Source organism: Formica exsecta, unplaced genomic scaffold (assembly GCF_003651465.1).
Source record: "Formica exsecta isolate Colony F162 unplaced genomic scaffold, ASM365146v1 scaffold69, whole genome shotgun sequence".
NCBI lineage: Eukaryota > Metazoa > Arthropoda > Insecta > Hymenoptera > Formicidae > Formica > Formica exsecta.
Window position 1 is genome coordinate 574,976 of NW_021853455.1, and position 17,064 is coordinate 592,039.

Below are 17,064 nucleotides of genomic sequence, written 5' to 3' on the forward strand. Positions count from 1 at the left end.
CGCTCTCCGCTCCTACACATCTAATTGACTTCTGCGAGTCGGGCAATAAATTTTATTTGTTTGCTTTGATAAAACTAATAACCCAAAACCGGATGCCTTTATAAAAGCTATTGCCGATTGAGTGTATCCCGAAGATATTTTGTATCTAGGAGAATGAGAAATTGATTTATTTTCGACATGACACGCGATTAATTCACATACGATCACGACGATCACCTCTTTTCGCTGATTGGTTTATATTCGGCTGAATAGATTTTCCGAAATAATATTTCAAACCGCAAAAATGTATTGTACAATATTTTTACAAGTGCAAAAATATTTACAATGCAGACATAGTGGGCTGATGTTAAAAAAAAAAAAAGAGAAACAGATAAATAATTGGCAGTACATTTAAATACAATGTAAATTACGGTATATGTTTTGCGTGATATACACGTATTTCCTTTTATGAAAGTCACACAATACCGGCAAAATAATAGGTTTGGCATGTTAAACCATATGGTCCTCTGCATTTATTGAAATATCCAAGGTGTTTATTATTTTGTAAATTTGTTTGCGCATTGCGATTACAATGTTATGCGCTCGGCTATGCGAAGAAGAGAATGTAATCATACAATTGTTCGCATATCCGAAAATATCTATTGTTTATAGAACGCTCACATCCGTATTTTAATGCATGTATTTGCATTATTCAGCGAGTACATGCAAAATTTTCTATAAATTGAGAGCATCGAGGAGGAAGCAAATCACATAACCCAATTTGCAAATTCCGATATCAATATAGCATGTAATACAGCAAATTAAACTCGAAAATTGATTATTTTTGTGTCTTGTCTTATCAGACATTTCGTCTCATCTTGTAAAATCAGTTTCATCGATTCCCATTAACTTCAACTCGCTGAATCCCATGTCCTGTTCCAAAAAATGACAAACGGCGAGTTAAAATGCGGTTAAAGTTAATCAACGTAGAGAAAACCGATCGTTAACCGTTCGCATTGTCCTGTCGGGATTCCCTGCGGCAAACATAAGTTCTAATCCATTCGACACGTCGTAGGAAAAGAATATCGTTAGAAAGCATCAGCGATCTGCGCACGCAACGCGGCGGCGACGCGTGTGATTTAGTGGGAAAAGTTCGCGGATCGTGCGGCACCAAGTGAATCGGCATCTCACCTTTCTCCGATAAACTCTCTATCGGCCGCAAACGATTGTGGAAGGAAATGCACGACTAAATAATCATTGGTTCATCGGCGCACACATGCATAGAAGGAAGTCTCTGGATTCTTCACCGGATGTTCGGTTCCTCTTTTCGTAGATCGTGCCGAGTAGCGGTATGCAGGACAGTAGGTCGCCGTCAGCAGCGGTAGATCAGCAGCTTCCGCCCCTCTTCTTTCCTCATCTTTTCTCCTTTCTGCCTCCCCATTGCCCCCCCCCCCCCTCCCTTCCCCCCCTCGACAAATCAGGTTTTTCTCAAACGGCTGTTCACTACTGTCTTTTCCTCCTTCTCTTCACCGAGGAGAAGCAGCATAATCCAGAGCTCGTTAAAGCTCGTTACTTTGTAGCCCTCCAACAGATGAATCGATAACGCTATCGAAATTGTTTCTTTAAATGGCAATTATTATGGCATTAATGACTATGAAGATGTTTTTGCGCGAAAAAGAACGGAGAGCGTCTCTCATCATCTCGATTGCGCTCGGTTGCTTTGTGCTCGTTTGTATTCGAAGTCATTTGTTCTTCTTCTTCCACTTCTTTTGATCGCTCGAGGCGGTAATATCGATAGTATTCACTTCATATACCCGATATTACAAATACCGTCGTAGAACAGATTGCTTCCCCTCACACTTTGCCTAGAGTACTCACCTTTCTATGTGTTCTTTCATTCATCCTAGCGCTTTCTCTCTCGCTCACGCACTCATTCACACAGACTTGTTTGTCGTCTTTCGCTTGATCTCTCTCTTTCCTCCGCTCCTTTTTCCAATCGTCTCTCTCCTCATCTTGCTCTCCGTGTCTCAATCCCCATCCCTCGTCTTCCGACAAGTCCGAAGATTTTGTGAGAGTCGTTCGGTCCTCGTGAGGCAGAGAGAGAGAGAGAGAGAGAGAGAGAGAGAGAGATCCTCCACTCTTCTTCCACCACCAACCTTCCAAACCGGGATCTCACGTATTCCCAAAGACGAACGGCAACTTCGTTACTCGCATTCACGACCGACATGTCGTATCATTCGAAATTCACCAGCAAAAACACGCACCGCCGCCGCAAGCTCGACGGTTCTAGATAAGCACGAGCGGATTCGATCACGTGTTACGAGTTCGCGATACTGTGAACGTGCTCGCTGTGAAGTTTCCGGATCGTGAGATCTAAAGTCATTCTAAAGCTAAGATGACCCTTCGCACGGATTGACTCTCGAAAGGAAGTTTGTTCGCAGTGTGGATATTTCGGATTTAAGGATCAAGAAGTGCTCCATTACTACCATATTCTCGTAAGTCTTCAATTAACACAGTTGAGTCTCTTATGAGAAGTTTATATATAAGAATAAAAAGTAAACAGAAAAGGGATATCTCGATATTTCGAATAAATTACAAGTTTTTAATGTGAGATAATCTTGAGCTCGGCCATTTTTTAATTAATTTTTAAATCGCTTTTATGTAAGTTTTTGTAAATATAAAATAATATAAAATAAAAGTTAGAATATGTAAAAAAATAACCACATAAACGTTAAAAAGATTGCTATATAAAATTGAAATAATAAAACGTTTATATATTTGTATATCCTTGTTATTTCAAAGTACGATAAATTACACATAATATCAATTACCATATTTGAGATTTTTAACATCGTGGAAATGTCACAATGAGAAATAATTTTCTAAGTACATAGAACTTTTAAACTTTATTAATCTGTTCATATTTTCATAATTCATAATTTAACGTTGTATTATCTGACGTTTAAATAAATTTGAGAGTGAAATCATCATAATGACACGTAATGAGCCTATCATGTTCATTTATAATCATGTCTTGAAATATGTATTAGAAAATTAAGGCTCTAGATGCCATTCAATTAACATTTTCTAAATAAAACTTCATCATTCCGCAACATGCAAGTTCCATAATAAATGTGAATAGTTCTTTAATTAACTTAAAAGATTTTATCTCGATATTTTTATTAAATGCAGCATAAATTATGTTAAAACTCGTTACGGTACCGCATTCTCGAAAATTAGTTAAGTTAATAGTAACTTAAAAATTGCGAGAACCGCTATTCTGTGCACACAAGCATAATTAAAGTAATTCAAAAAATTTGTTACCATATGCAAGTGTGGAATACGAGCAAACTCTACGAGTATATTCTTTGATATAATAAATTGTACGCGCGAAAAACGTTTCATTAAATATTCTACTAAAAAAAAAAAAACGCAGCTGATACATTAATTACTTCCCAATTATTTCATGCAGGTATAAAACATTTAAACGAGATGCAGATATATATTGTATATCATACGATAACTTTTTTTAACGCAGAAACTGTTTCGCAATTAACTTTAGATACAATAACTGTTCAAATCAATGCATGTTCATGCTTTATATTCATCGTTATTAAGCGATGCTTATATTATTCCGAATTATTCATTGCAGATATCCATATCCATTGTTCTATTTTCTCTCTCGCAAAATCTTTCAATATCTTTCTCTCGTCTGTGAGTTTTATCATACCATAAAAGGCACATGTTTCCAACAAAGGTATACGGAAATTTGCTAGGCATCTGTGATGCGCCAGCGAGATTATACACCGCAGTTCCGAGATCCGATGCATCATGCATGGACCATTTCTGTCGCTATAGAGTGTCGCATCGCTAACGGCAAATATTTTATTCTGCTAGGACGCGCGCACGTGTACAAAGTGTACAAGAGGACTTTTATAGAAGAAAAATGGATACTCTTTCCATTTTTGATAACTTCTGTTTGAATTTATTTTCCTCTTTCCACCTTCTTGTTTTACAGCGCTCGCTTTTAAAGAAATCAAAGACCATCGTGCATCTTGAAACATTAATGTCAAACTTCTTCGTACCGTTCTTCGCGTCGATTTTTTTTTATAAAAAATTTCTAGAGAAGTCTATAATTATAAAAATATACCTTACATTAAAGAATAAACAGGAAAAAATTAAATTTCATTCATACAAGTAGATAATAAAACTTTTGTGTATTTTTTATTTATTTTCAATTTAGATTTGTGCATTAATACTATTTCAATACTTTAATACTATTTTAATACTATTTCATGCAGTATTTAATTATAAAAATATCTAACTTGAAAATTATAAAAAATATGTTATACATAAGTGTAGACATGTAGAGTCAAGATATCAGTCAACTAACAATAAGATGTTTTCTGATAACGTCTAATAACACATTTTGCATATAGAGTAGGATTTTGCCGTGATCGAGTTTTGACGCTTATTTCACGAGAGATACGATATATCGTGAATTTCTCGACCCGTCCCACGTGGATTGCATCGCGGCGGGCGCGTAAGAACATTTCGCCCGGACGTATCGAGAAAGAGCGCGACTCACAGTGAATAATTCTGTTCGCAGGTCCAGCTCGGCTCGCGAAAAAGTGGGCCGGTCTGCCCGGAGGCTATAGGCCAGTTCGTGTTTTGTGTACGAGGATCAGACTGAAAGAAATTTGTGAGAAAGGAACGTGTGGAAAAACAGACGAGCGAGAAAAAAGGATGTGTACTTCGCTAGAGGGAAGAAAAGAAAGGCAAAAAATCGTTAATCGGTTTCGGGCATACTTGCGGTGAGGAACGAAGATCGAGAGATCGTCGCAAAGAGATTGATCAACGATAATGAGATTGGTTTAGCACTGGCGATGTCGAAGATCGGGATTCAACAAGTGAAGAAACGAGGTTGGGAGATGCGGTGAGTACAAAAGTGAATCAAGAATGAAATGTTCCTGCCGGCTGTTTCTGAGCGGAGAATTGCGAAGAAGAGCCCGTGTGGGAGAGAATAGCGGTTAGAAAATTAGACGACGCGGTCTGCCTCGAGGCAGCTTACATTTCTGCCAGAGACCAGACGTGCGGAAAATCGTGAGAGAGAAAGAGAAAGGAAGGGCTAACCTCGTCAAGGACAAAGTGAAGTCAAAGCGAAGAAAAACGAGGGGTCGAGCGAGAGTAATCAGCACGCGTCGCTCTAATGGATACGATTATAAAAAAAAGAGTCGATTTTTAAACTTTATCGTTAGGAAGATATTCAACTTGTGTGTGTGCATTACGAGATAGAAAAAAGCAAAATTATATCAATATAAAAAAAAATTTTTTTGTCATAACTTATACGCATTAGATAGAAATTTTGCCAATATAAATAGACATCAGGTTGAAAAATGAAAAAAACTAAATTGATTAAACACGTGCTAATTAATTTCACCTGCAAGCTATGCGAATAGGATACGAATAATTAAGGAATAATATTGACCAAGAATCCAAGACATTGATTCAAACGAGAATACCATTAGTGGATAAATTATTATTTACTTAGGAGAAATCAATCATATAGCATATGATTAAAAAAACTTGTTCTCAGAAAGGAAACAAACAATAATCTTGGAAGCCATTGCCTCATTGAAAAATCTGGAAAACGCGAAAAAAATCTGTATCTATAAAATTTTAATTGAAACCATTGAATTAATCGATGTCACACACACAAACATACACACACAATTTTTCTTTCGCGTAAAATATTGATTTATATTTATCAAAATCTTCATACTTTTTACTATCCAAAAAAGCTCATCACAAAACATTCGAAATCGATTTGGCGAAAGCCTGCGATTGCGAAGGCAGCTAAGGGCACACAGATAAAGAGCCGGCAAAAGTCATCGTCGCGACAGATTCGCCCTCGAGTATGCCGTAAAAAGTATTTATTTGCGAGAGGTGGGGCGGGGCGACCCAAGGTTCACGGAGACGCGTGGCTGACGGGTCAAAGATCGCATCGAGGACAAAGAAAAAGGATCGTGAAAGTTCCAAAGTACCGGTAAAAGAAAAATCAATCCGAGAAGTGGATGTCTTGAACGGTGTGTCCCGGAGAGCTGGGAGGAATGATCGTAAAGACGATTCTCGAATAACCCTCCTTTTTAACCCTCCGTCTCGCAACGGGAATAAATAAATACCGAGTTCAGAGCTACAATCGAAGAGGATAGGCGTTAGACAAATAAGACGCTAAAAGAGTGGACGAAGATGAGCAGGCAAAGCGTATCACTTCCAGGCATCAATTCCTGTGAAAGGATCAGGCCGGAACGACCCAGAAATACGATACAAAGACTCGTATGGGGTCCCGGCTCACAGTTCCAGATCGGCCATATCGGCATCCCGGAAGATGAGGGCTCAAATCCGCGGATGGCATTGAGAAGGTACGTAGACTTTACGGAAGTTATTAAGGGGTGCTTTCCAGCAAGAAACCACAGATAGACACAATGTCACGCAGTTGGCTACCGAATAAAAAATTTTTAGTCTCGGAAATTTTTCTATTTGACAGCCAATCGTATACATTGGGTTTATGTGCGTTTCTTGCTGGAAAGCTCGCATTAAATTGCTCGAATCAGATCACTCTTCAAAAGCCTAGTGTTTTAAAGTAGCAATTCTCAAACTGCACTTTCCGCACATGTAACAAAATCCATATGCTATTATCTGGAGAAAATAGATGTCTATCTATACAATGTTGTAAAAATCCGGATGAAAAGAAAAGTTTGAAAATAGCTGCCCTTAAAATTTAGAAGTTCCTCGCGTTTCTAATTAATCGCGGTTGATTAATTACACAATTTTGATATGAACCGAATAAAAATTTTCACATTTTTAGTTCTTTAGTTGAGTACATTTAGTATGATGAATACATTGTAGATACTAATTACACATAAAGGCAATATATTGCAATTATACAGCACGGTGCTTTCATGCACCGTACAAGAAGAATCATAACAAAGGATTTTGCGAGGCGGCAACCGTACAGCTTATAATTACAATTATAATTACAATTTACTTGCTACATATCATATATACGTTGATATGACGTGCCGCTCTACCTGCGTGTAACTATAACAGTTTCTCGCATTATCTAATTACATTGTCTCTTCCTCTCTCGCGAACCAAGAATCTGAGATGATTACCAACATATCCGTCAGTCAGATAGCCGCGACGTGTAATAGGTTTATTAGGCCCCCTATGGGGGTGTCGCGCATCAATAAAGAACACCGCGAGAGAGGAACGTGACAATCAATTATATGAAGGCGACCGATCGATAAAACGTATGGAAATAACACAGTGAAAAAAGCAAACGTAAAAACGATTCGCGTTTAATAAAAGAAATATATGCACGAGTTTACAAAGTCCTGCGATAAATCCGCTTAACGCCGTTTCATAATAATAGGAATAATCCGCGCGATAATAAATCGCCGACGGACTTATTTGTCTGCGACTCGAGATAAATTAATGCTTCGACGCGACTTTTTAATAATGATAATTCGTGGTTATACTGATTGCCGTGCTTACGTAAGATTAGCGAGATACGTAATTAGCACTGACAGTATAGCTACAAATACAGATCGTTAATCCAATCACCCATTATGTGTTAATAAACATATATTAAATATTAATTATTAACTCTTTTGTTTTAATTAAATTTATTACTTACTTAAAAGGATTAAATTGCTTTAATCCCTTTTTTATGTAACGAAATTCACAAACTTCTTTCAAGCGCATTTAATCAACCTTTATCAAGAGCGCATACAGTGTGATTACTTTTTATATCAATATCTTTATCAAATTTGCAATTCACAGTTACTGCAAATTTAATTCCAATTCAATATATAGAACTGATTTGCTATATTTCCGAAAATATTCAGGTGTTCAAATTGTATATATCATATATTATCAAGCAGAATATTATATTTGATTTTCGCAATCTCGCTCTTTTCAGTTATATTACATAAAATATAGTACATGCAATATGACATTAATCGCATGAGAGAATTAAGTTAACTCAGACATAATCACAAATCAATAATCATAAATCTAAACTACTATTGTCAGTGAATTATTAATGTACATGCCGATATCAGCATTTCCACAAATCTATAACGACAAATTCGTTGTCAAATGAATCGAATTTGCCTTTTAATCCGTATTTTCATCACACATTTTGCTATATATATTTGTTCGCTTCTGCGTATTGCTTAAAATGCAACGTAAAAATCGTATCTGATATCACATGGGACGATAAGCAGAAATTAGGCATATATAGCAAAATAAATGTGTCATAAGAATACAATCTCTTAATTATAAATTTTGTTGTTGTTGTTATACATATATATATATATATATTGAATAAACATAAACATCACTTTTGTCTAGGTATATATTGTCTAGGTATATATAGTTTGCGTCGTAAAGTTAAATCTTGTTTCTACTCTCCCGACACTGTTCTGGTTTATACAATGTAAAGTTCCGCCAACAAACTATCGCACACATGCTAACGGGATACGGCTATGTCCCTTCTTTCAGACTGCTAAGATTGTACGAGGGTAGACAATACAGGGAGGCGGCCGGCTTCCTGATGAAACTACCGCATTACACTCTGAAGGCTGCTTTGACAGATATTCCGGTGGACCTGTTGATCGAGACGTTGCCGCACAGCCTCATCTTGCTGGAGGCGCTCTATTCCCGGCTAGTGGAGCTGAACGTCAGCGATACGAAGATCTTGCGAATCGAGCAAGTCCTCTGGAGGATAGTGCATCTGATATCGACCAGTCAGGACCACTCCCGACCGCGGATCTGGTGCAAACTTCTCGTATCCTTGAATAGATTATCGCCCAACACAAAGAACACACTGATATCGAGGAGACGCGCCCTAGAGAGAGCCGTTGAAGGACTCGGCAAGCACGGACTGGTGCCCTCCTCGCAAACGAACAACTCCGAGAACTCCGTTACGCCGAATCTGGTACCTTTGCCGCTTGCGTTGAAAGAGGAACTCGAGATGCGAATGGAGACTTACAAATTAGCGTTACACAAGATCGAGAATTTTGGCAAGCACGCTGGAACCCATAAAGGTACATAAAGACTCCGATTTTATTGTTATCGCAAAGATCGCGTTATCTAGCACGTTGCAAATTAATACTTCTATACAGTAACCTCTTCTAACGTTATATGTTTGTGAATATTTAAATCATCGTCTCGATTTTTGAAAGTTTCAAATTAGCATAATAATATTACATGAATTTTGTGATAATATAAGTAAATAACGATGGTAAATCAAAATATTCGTAATTGATGAGGTAAGCGATGAAGACAAATGATCCATTTATCCTTCGATTAAACGGTTAATTATTCAAAAAAGAAGTGTCAATTGCCGCTGGGGCAGTGTAACGCTAAACTGGCGTGCAATATTTCGCAATTATATGCTATTTAGAGTAAATCCGCCCGGATCTTCATACGGGATTCGGCATTATGACGGGCACGTTATCGAAATATTCGCACCGGAAAACCGCAATACGAATTTAGTCAAAGTTATCCGATGCAAAACGCGTTCATCGGTGTGCATCGCGACGATACACATTATAATATCCAATTATCATCTACTGCGCCGCTAACTTCATCGGAATAAAGTTGCACGGTCGTCCCATTACCGCGGGTATGTATGTACATCTACAACACCGCGAAATTGTCAAGTATCGGATTTTAACGCGCCGCGTTACGTTTACAAATGCAAAATTAACTAATGTCGGGGCAGTGCACCGTAAGCCATTTACATAGGAGCATTACATACTGCGCCGCTCTCTCGTTCGCGGATATCTTTCGTGACGCGCGTTATCATCCATGTATTACCGAGGAGAAAGATGCTACAGAGGTGACGGAAACGTGCGTAAAATATCGATCGATGAGCGATGTAAATATCGCTTGTAAATATTGATAAATGTCTACAGAAATGTTACTTTCACAAGTGTCATCCCGTGGAAACAAGGATTTAAAATATACGAATAATTATATTTTCTGCAACAGTCCAATTATACGTATGTTTCTTGTAAATTATAATCTTAAACATGCATTTTTGCATGTAAGTTGCGTATCTTTTAAACGTCATCTTCTAATCGCCAGTGAAACAAATTTCAATTACGACAAACTCCGTCTCTTCTTCCTTCGATTTTTATTAAAATATATAATTAGCATTATAGTAGGTAACTCATTTGCTCCATCATTAAGCGACAATTTAATTATGCTAATAATTAACAATATCTTTTGTCAAGCGATAGAAATGGTCTCAGGATTTTATTCGCTTACAATTAGATGAAGAAAAGCATAATGGGTATCTCACATTATGATATAATGGGAACGGACCGAACTGTAACTTATTGAAGCGTGAACCCGCGGCAATTTATGCCTCGCGCGCAAGAGTGTGGAAACGGCGCATAACTTAATCCCGTTTCATTATAAAGAAGAAAGTATGGCATATTTCGCTGTGATGTCAGACACTGCCGGCGATTTCGTGCCGGATATCGGCCCGACTATCTGCGTATAACTCGAGGTTCCGCGCCGTAAAAAGATGGCAGCGAACGCTAATAATCGTCTCGCGCGCGGTTCCGCTCTAATAATAAAAAATAATAATAAAACTACTGAAGAGAGAGGGAGGGAGAGAGAGAAAGAGGCTCCGATATTTTCTTACGCTTTTGTAGCGGATCAAGGTGTACAGGCAGCCTCGCATCAGCGGCAGCTTTCCCTGAAATACAGTGAGATCCAGCAGCGGCTGATCGATAATCAAAGCCTGCTCAACACCTTGGAGAAAGCGGGCGGACCGTGCAGCTTGGAGAATCTACTGGCGGAGTTGAAGCGCCGGGTCGAGCAGGACAAGGAGGCGCTCCGACAATGGACGGCCTTGCGAAAATCGACCTTCGCACCGACGAACGCGAAGAACCCGGCCCTCGCCGCCAGGTTGCTGCAATTTTCGAGGGGCTGCGCGTTCGCCCTGCAATTTATGAGCGAGAATAATCCGCAGGTAAGCGAGAAACGTCACACTTCCATCCAAGTATTCCCGAAATTTAATCCTCGAAAATATACGTAGGTTTTTATCTTCCGCGTCCTTGCGAGAGGAGCAGAGTCAGATTTTGCTCGATTTTTTTTTTTTTAGACATCGAATTAAAAAAGTTTTCCAAAAACAAATATTAATCACAAATGATGGAAATAATTCGACTTCGAATAACTCAGAAAATACGTTTCCAGGTTCGCTATATTAACAATAACGTGTAAGATAGGCGTCGGTAACTAATGTTATCTATCCGCGAAACAATTCACGCGATCGTTTCAGGCGAGGAAGATTTGACATAGAAACGGTAGTTCACTGGAACAATGATCGCGTAATTTGTGTGCGATCGCGATTTATTTTTCGTGCCCCTCCGTGAGAGATTCGTACGGTCGGCGGCAACAATAAGAAAAGGTGAAGGACCTGCGCGAGAGGGCACGCGAGTCCGAGACACAACACGTGCAATTGACAATGAGAGTATTCTCGCGGGACTTGCGACAACTGATACGTCCAAGACAATCCGCACGACGTCGAAAGATACCATGTGCAACAACCGTGGAATCCCATAAGGGTCCTACGACGATCCTAAATTACACGAATTTATTCTTGTCGCTGCTTAGACTCGGTTGCTCTTGACTAGGATGACATGCAAATCGCGCGAATTACTCGATAGAAATCAATTAGCGAGAAATAAATTTCTCGCGCGCGATTAATAAATAAATCGAGATGCGATTATCAACTCGACATTAAATTAAAACGAGCACGACGTCAAACCAGGATTGAAACGATAGCATCCGTGTGTTTTTTTTATATTCACGCTAGCAAAGAGCGGAAATATGTGGAGATATAAATTATTTCTATCAGTGTAGCGAATCAATTACATCGAATATATTTGATTCAAATATCAAAAATGCTGAAGAGCTTTAGTTGAAATAAAATTAATCATTATACACAGGTATACACCAAATAATCATATAATCATGCATACCAAATAGATATGCAGTATCGTATGTGAATCGTTAGCCCCCATGCTATTAATAATATGTCATAATCGCAACGAGAAATATAGATTGAAGCTATATATCGCAAAATATATGCACAAAGAAAAATATATATGAATCAAATAGAAATAATTTTTTAATCGTGTAGAAGCAAGCGCAGCTGAGCGACCAGTTTTATCATAAATTTCGTCTCATAATTCGCGTATTCATAATTCATGACCGAAAACATGATTATAGAGTTCCAAGTAACATTGTCTCATCAAATTTATCGATAAAATCGATATACACGATATTCATGAGAAATGTTTCGGAACGCAGGCGTATGCGAACGTTAATACGGATGCTATAATATCGCGCGCGCGCGCGAATATTAAAAATACCGTGTCATAAATTATCACCATCGGGAGCGACGTCGCATGCGCGATAAATATTTTACGCGTCTAACTGCCATCGTTACCGCACAGAGTTTCGCGGCGCGATAAAAATTTTAAATCGTTTCCGCTGATTGGTATACGCTTGGCTTTTACAGAAAACGTTTTGACAGAAACGCGACTGATTGCGCGCGAGATGCAACGGCGGACAAACGCGACGCGGCGCAACGCATCGGGACACCCGTCTATGAGGAGAATAGCAATTTCTATTTAATCGGATAATACAAACGGCAAAATTAGTTTGCTTTCTCCCCTTTCGACCGACGTCATTCGCTTCAATGAGAAAAATAATCGCCTCTAGCTCGGTCGATAGATTTTGCCATGATTGACAGAGAAATTCTTCAAAGTGTTTTAGCGGTAAATGCGCAGCGTTCATCCTCTCGCGAAATTTAGTCGAAATTCGATTGGGAACGCGATGAATTCCGCCATGGCGTCATATGTTTAAACTGCTTCTCGCTAATGGACAAACGCGCGGCGACAAAGTGTTTTAGAATCGTTTGTATTACTATCGTCAAATTGAAAACAAAAATATACGAATAATTAATCTCTTTTACTCTCACTAGAACTTCAAACGACCGAAAATGACGATCGTTGAAATGTAAAAAGAGCGGAAAGTGGAAAATTGTTATATAACAGAATTGGAAAACTCGCTTCGGCATACCGAAACGTGTTAATTGCTCTCCATTGAGTGCGTTTTAATTGAAAGCCCAGAATCGACTGCAAATCCCAATCGAAAATAGGGCAAGTGGATAGAAAAGCGCATGTGCTGCGATTGTTCAGTAGTTTCTCCTCTCATAATACACGACATACATTCTATTACACGCAAAAGTGAAATAAAAATATTATCCTTTTTGATATATTTTTTTTTCCCCCATAAATATAATGAAAGATAGAAATGTGGGTAAATATTTTCACTTAATTAATTCTTATCTAAATATACTCATTTATATTATATTATATTGTTTCAAGAGAGAAAAAACAAAATCAATCTCTTTTTACTTAATTTCTTTTCTATCTCGTTTTATATATAAATTATAATATTTTCTCACAATAATATTTACCCTAGCTTATTCCAATATTTTCTAATCATTTTCAACTTTTTTAATTTTTCTCATAGACATACAGAACTCTATATGCGCAGTGCATATTTAAAAAAAGAAAAAAATATCTCTTACTTTACTATAAAAAATACTTTAATTTTTCATCACGAGCTATAAATATAAAACCAATACAGAGTTTGAAAAAACATAATAATGTCGGATGGTAGAAAAATAAAAGAACATGTCCTCGAAAGTCAGAACATTTGATAGACATAGATGTCATTGCAAAAGTAATCTAAATATTCAAGTATAGATATTGATAAAAATACAAAATTTTGTATATTTTTTATTTTTTTGTATATTTTTTATTTTTATGTCTATATAAACAATATTTTTGTATTTGAGTATTTTATATTAAAATCCTGTGCCACATCATAAGTTGTTTCTGTGCAGATATTTCATCTCGAGGACAACCTAGGCGATGACTACGAGGAAGAATCCAGCAGTGCTGGCTACCATACGGACGAGAGTTGCAGCCCAACTCCGGAGCCCGTCGTAACGGGTAGCAACTGTGAAATTCTCAGCGTGGAGGAGAATTGCTCGGATTTAACCTCAGCGGACATTACGGTGGAGCGACTCGCCGAGAGGTACGGTGCTCTTTACGCCCAGGCCAATCTGCATACCCTGGACGCATTAGACGCGCTGGAGTCGCTCAAGGACGCTCCCGATTTAAAAGCGAAGATTCTCTACTCGGTGGTAGTGGTGAGTGCAACTTTAGATCAAGTAATCGCGATCAAAAATGTTACTTCGTTCGCTAAAGTACGATATTTGAAATCTCGTATATAAATGCCTTTCTTTGATACTATTATAGTTCTAATTTAACACATGAGAAATATATCTAATCATAAAATCATAAAACATAAAATTTTAATTAAATAATTGAAAATATTTTAGATAAAAAATAAAAATTTAAATTGTATATATTAACAGCAATCTTCAGTGGATAGCATAAATATTATGGATAAATGACAAAGTCAAATGTCAAACATTCGTATTACATACCGGAAATCGAAATATCTTTTTTTCTCATCGATCAATTTCGCACGACAGATAGTGCGCGACTTTCGCCGGATGAAAACGGTCGGATGTAACAAAAGGCGCAACGAAGCGATTATACGAGTAGCACTCGATCATCCGCAGAAATGCGTATGAATTAGTCACGTGCAGACGCGAAATTATCGTGCGAATATCTATTATACAATATGTCGTTGTCCCGCTTTGCACATGGATTATTAACGGAATCTGAATAAAAAAGATTTCCCAAAAAAGGCTTCGACTATTTACTTGTGTGACAACACATTTCGTTAACCATCTGGTTTAACGTCTGACTTAATGTCAGTATCTCGTCAATGTATGAGTAAGTTGATTGACTCTATATAATTAATTCTATAGGAATAACACACGGTAGATATAAATGATAAAAAAATGTTTATTTTAATCGCGATGTAAATAACATTTTGACATAGATATTTATTCGCGCTAATATGCAAAATGTAATTAATTTTGCAAAAGACATTCATAATCGATTTTTAGAGTATTTCTTTATATAATTTTTGTTTTTTTAATTTTTTTAATTTTGATTATTATGAGCAAATAATATCGAAAAATTGATCCCTCTCCCCCTGGGTAAATATTTTCACTTAATTAATTCTTATCTAAATATACTCATTTATATTATATTATATTGTTTCAAGAGAGAAAAAACAAAATCAATCTCTTTTTACTTAATTTCTTTTCTATCTCGTTTTATATATAAATTATAATATTTTCTCACAATAATATTTACCCTAGCTTATTCCAATATTTTCTAATCATTTTCAACTTTTTTAATTTTTCTCATAGACATACAGAACTCTATATGCGCAGTGCATATTTAAAAAAAGAAAAAAATATCTCTTACTTTACTATAAAAAATACTTTAATTTTTCATCACGAGCTATAAATATAAAACCAATACAGAGTTTGAAAAAACATAATAATGTCGGATGGTAGAAAAATAAAAGAACATGTCCTCGAAAGTCAGAACATTTGATAGACATAGATGTCATTGCAAAAGTAATCTAAATATTCAAGTATAGATATTGATAAAAATACAAAATTTTGTATATTTTTTATTTTTTTGTATATTTTTTATTTTTATGTCTATATAAACAATATTTTTGTATTTGAGTATTTTATATTAAAATCCTGTGCCACATCATAAGTTGTTTCTGTGCAGATATTTCATCTCGAGGACAACCTAGGCGATGACTACGAGGAAGAATCCAGCAGTGCTGGCTACCATACGGACGAGAGTTGCAGCCCAACTCCGGAGCCCGTCGTAACGGGTAGCAACTGTGAAATTCTCAGCGTGGAGGAGAATTGCTCGGATTTAACCTCGGCGGACATTACGGTGGAGCGACTCGCCGAGAGGTACGGTGCTCTTTACGCCCAGGCCAATCTGCATACCCTGGACGCATTAGACGCGCTGGAGTCGCTCAAGGACGCTCCCGATTTAAAAGCGAAGATTCTCTACTCGGTGGTAGTGGTGAGTGCAACTTTAGATCAAGTAATCGCGATCAAAAATGTTACTTCGTTCGCTAAAGTACGATATTTGAAATCTCGTATATAAATGCCTTTCTTTGATACTATTATAGTTCTAATTTAACACATGAGAAATATATCTAATCATAAAATCATAAAACATAAAATTTTAATTAAATAATTGAAAATATTTTAGATAAAAAATAAAAATTTAAATTGTATATATTAACAGCAATCTTCAGTGGATAGCATAAATATTATGGATAAATGACAAAGTCAAATGTCAAACATTCGTATTACATACCGGAAATCGAAATATCTTTTTTTCTCATCGATCAATTTCGCACGACAGATAGTGCGCGACTTTCGCCGGATGAAAACGGTCGGATGTAACAAAAGGCGCAACGAAGCGATTATACGAGTAGCACTCGATCATCCGCAGAAATGCGTATGAATTAGTCACGTGCAGACGCGAAATTATCGTGCGAATATCTATTATACAATATGTCGTTGTCCCGCTTTGCACATGGATTATTAACGGAATCTGAATAAAAAAGATTTCCCAAAAAAGGCTTCGACTATTTACTTGTGTGACAACACATTTCGTTAACCATCTGGTTTAACGTCTGACTTAATGTCAGTATCTCGTCAATGTATGAGTAAGTTGATTGACTCTATATAATTAATTCTATAGGAATAACACACGGTAGATATAAATGATAAAAAAATGTTTATTTTAATCGCGATGTAAATAACATTTTGACATAGATATTTATTCGCGCTAATATGCAAAATGTAATTAATTTTGCAAAAGACATTCATAATCGATTTTTAGAGTATTTCTTTATATAATTTTTGTTTTTTTAATTTTTTTAATTTTGATTATTATGAGCAAATAATATCGAAAAATTGATCCCTCTCCCCCCCCCCCCCACTCCCCACCATATCTTATT

General features: G+C 36.9%; 1 protein-coding gene across 1 annotated transcript in view; it reads left to right on the top strand.

Annotated features, from left to right (window-relative positions):
* The window catches only part of LOC115243096, a 40,321-nt gene that overhangs the window by 14,077 nt on the left and 9,180 nt on the right, over positions 1 to 17,064 (top strand). The window contains exons 2-6 of the mRNA XM_029819781.1: positions 4,589 to 6,401; positions 8,548 to 9,092; positions 10,713 to 11,045; positions 14,025 to 14,057; positions 15,832 to 16,115. Coding sequence (XP_029675641.1) covers positions 6,229 to 6,401; positions 8,548 to 9,092; positions 10,713 to 11,045; positions 14,025 to 14,057; positions 15,832 to 16,115 — 1,368 coding nt within the window. The 5' untranslated portion in view covers positions 4,589 to 6,228. The remainder of the gene's footprint in view (positions 1 to 4,588; positions 6,402 to 8,547; positions 9,093 to 10,712; positions 11,046 to 14,024; positions 14,058 to 15,831; positions 16,116 to 17,064) is intronic.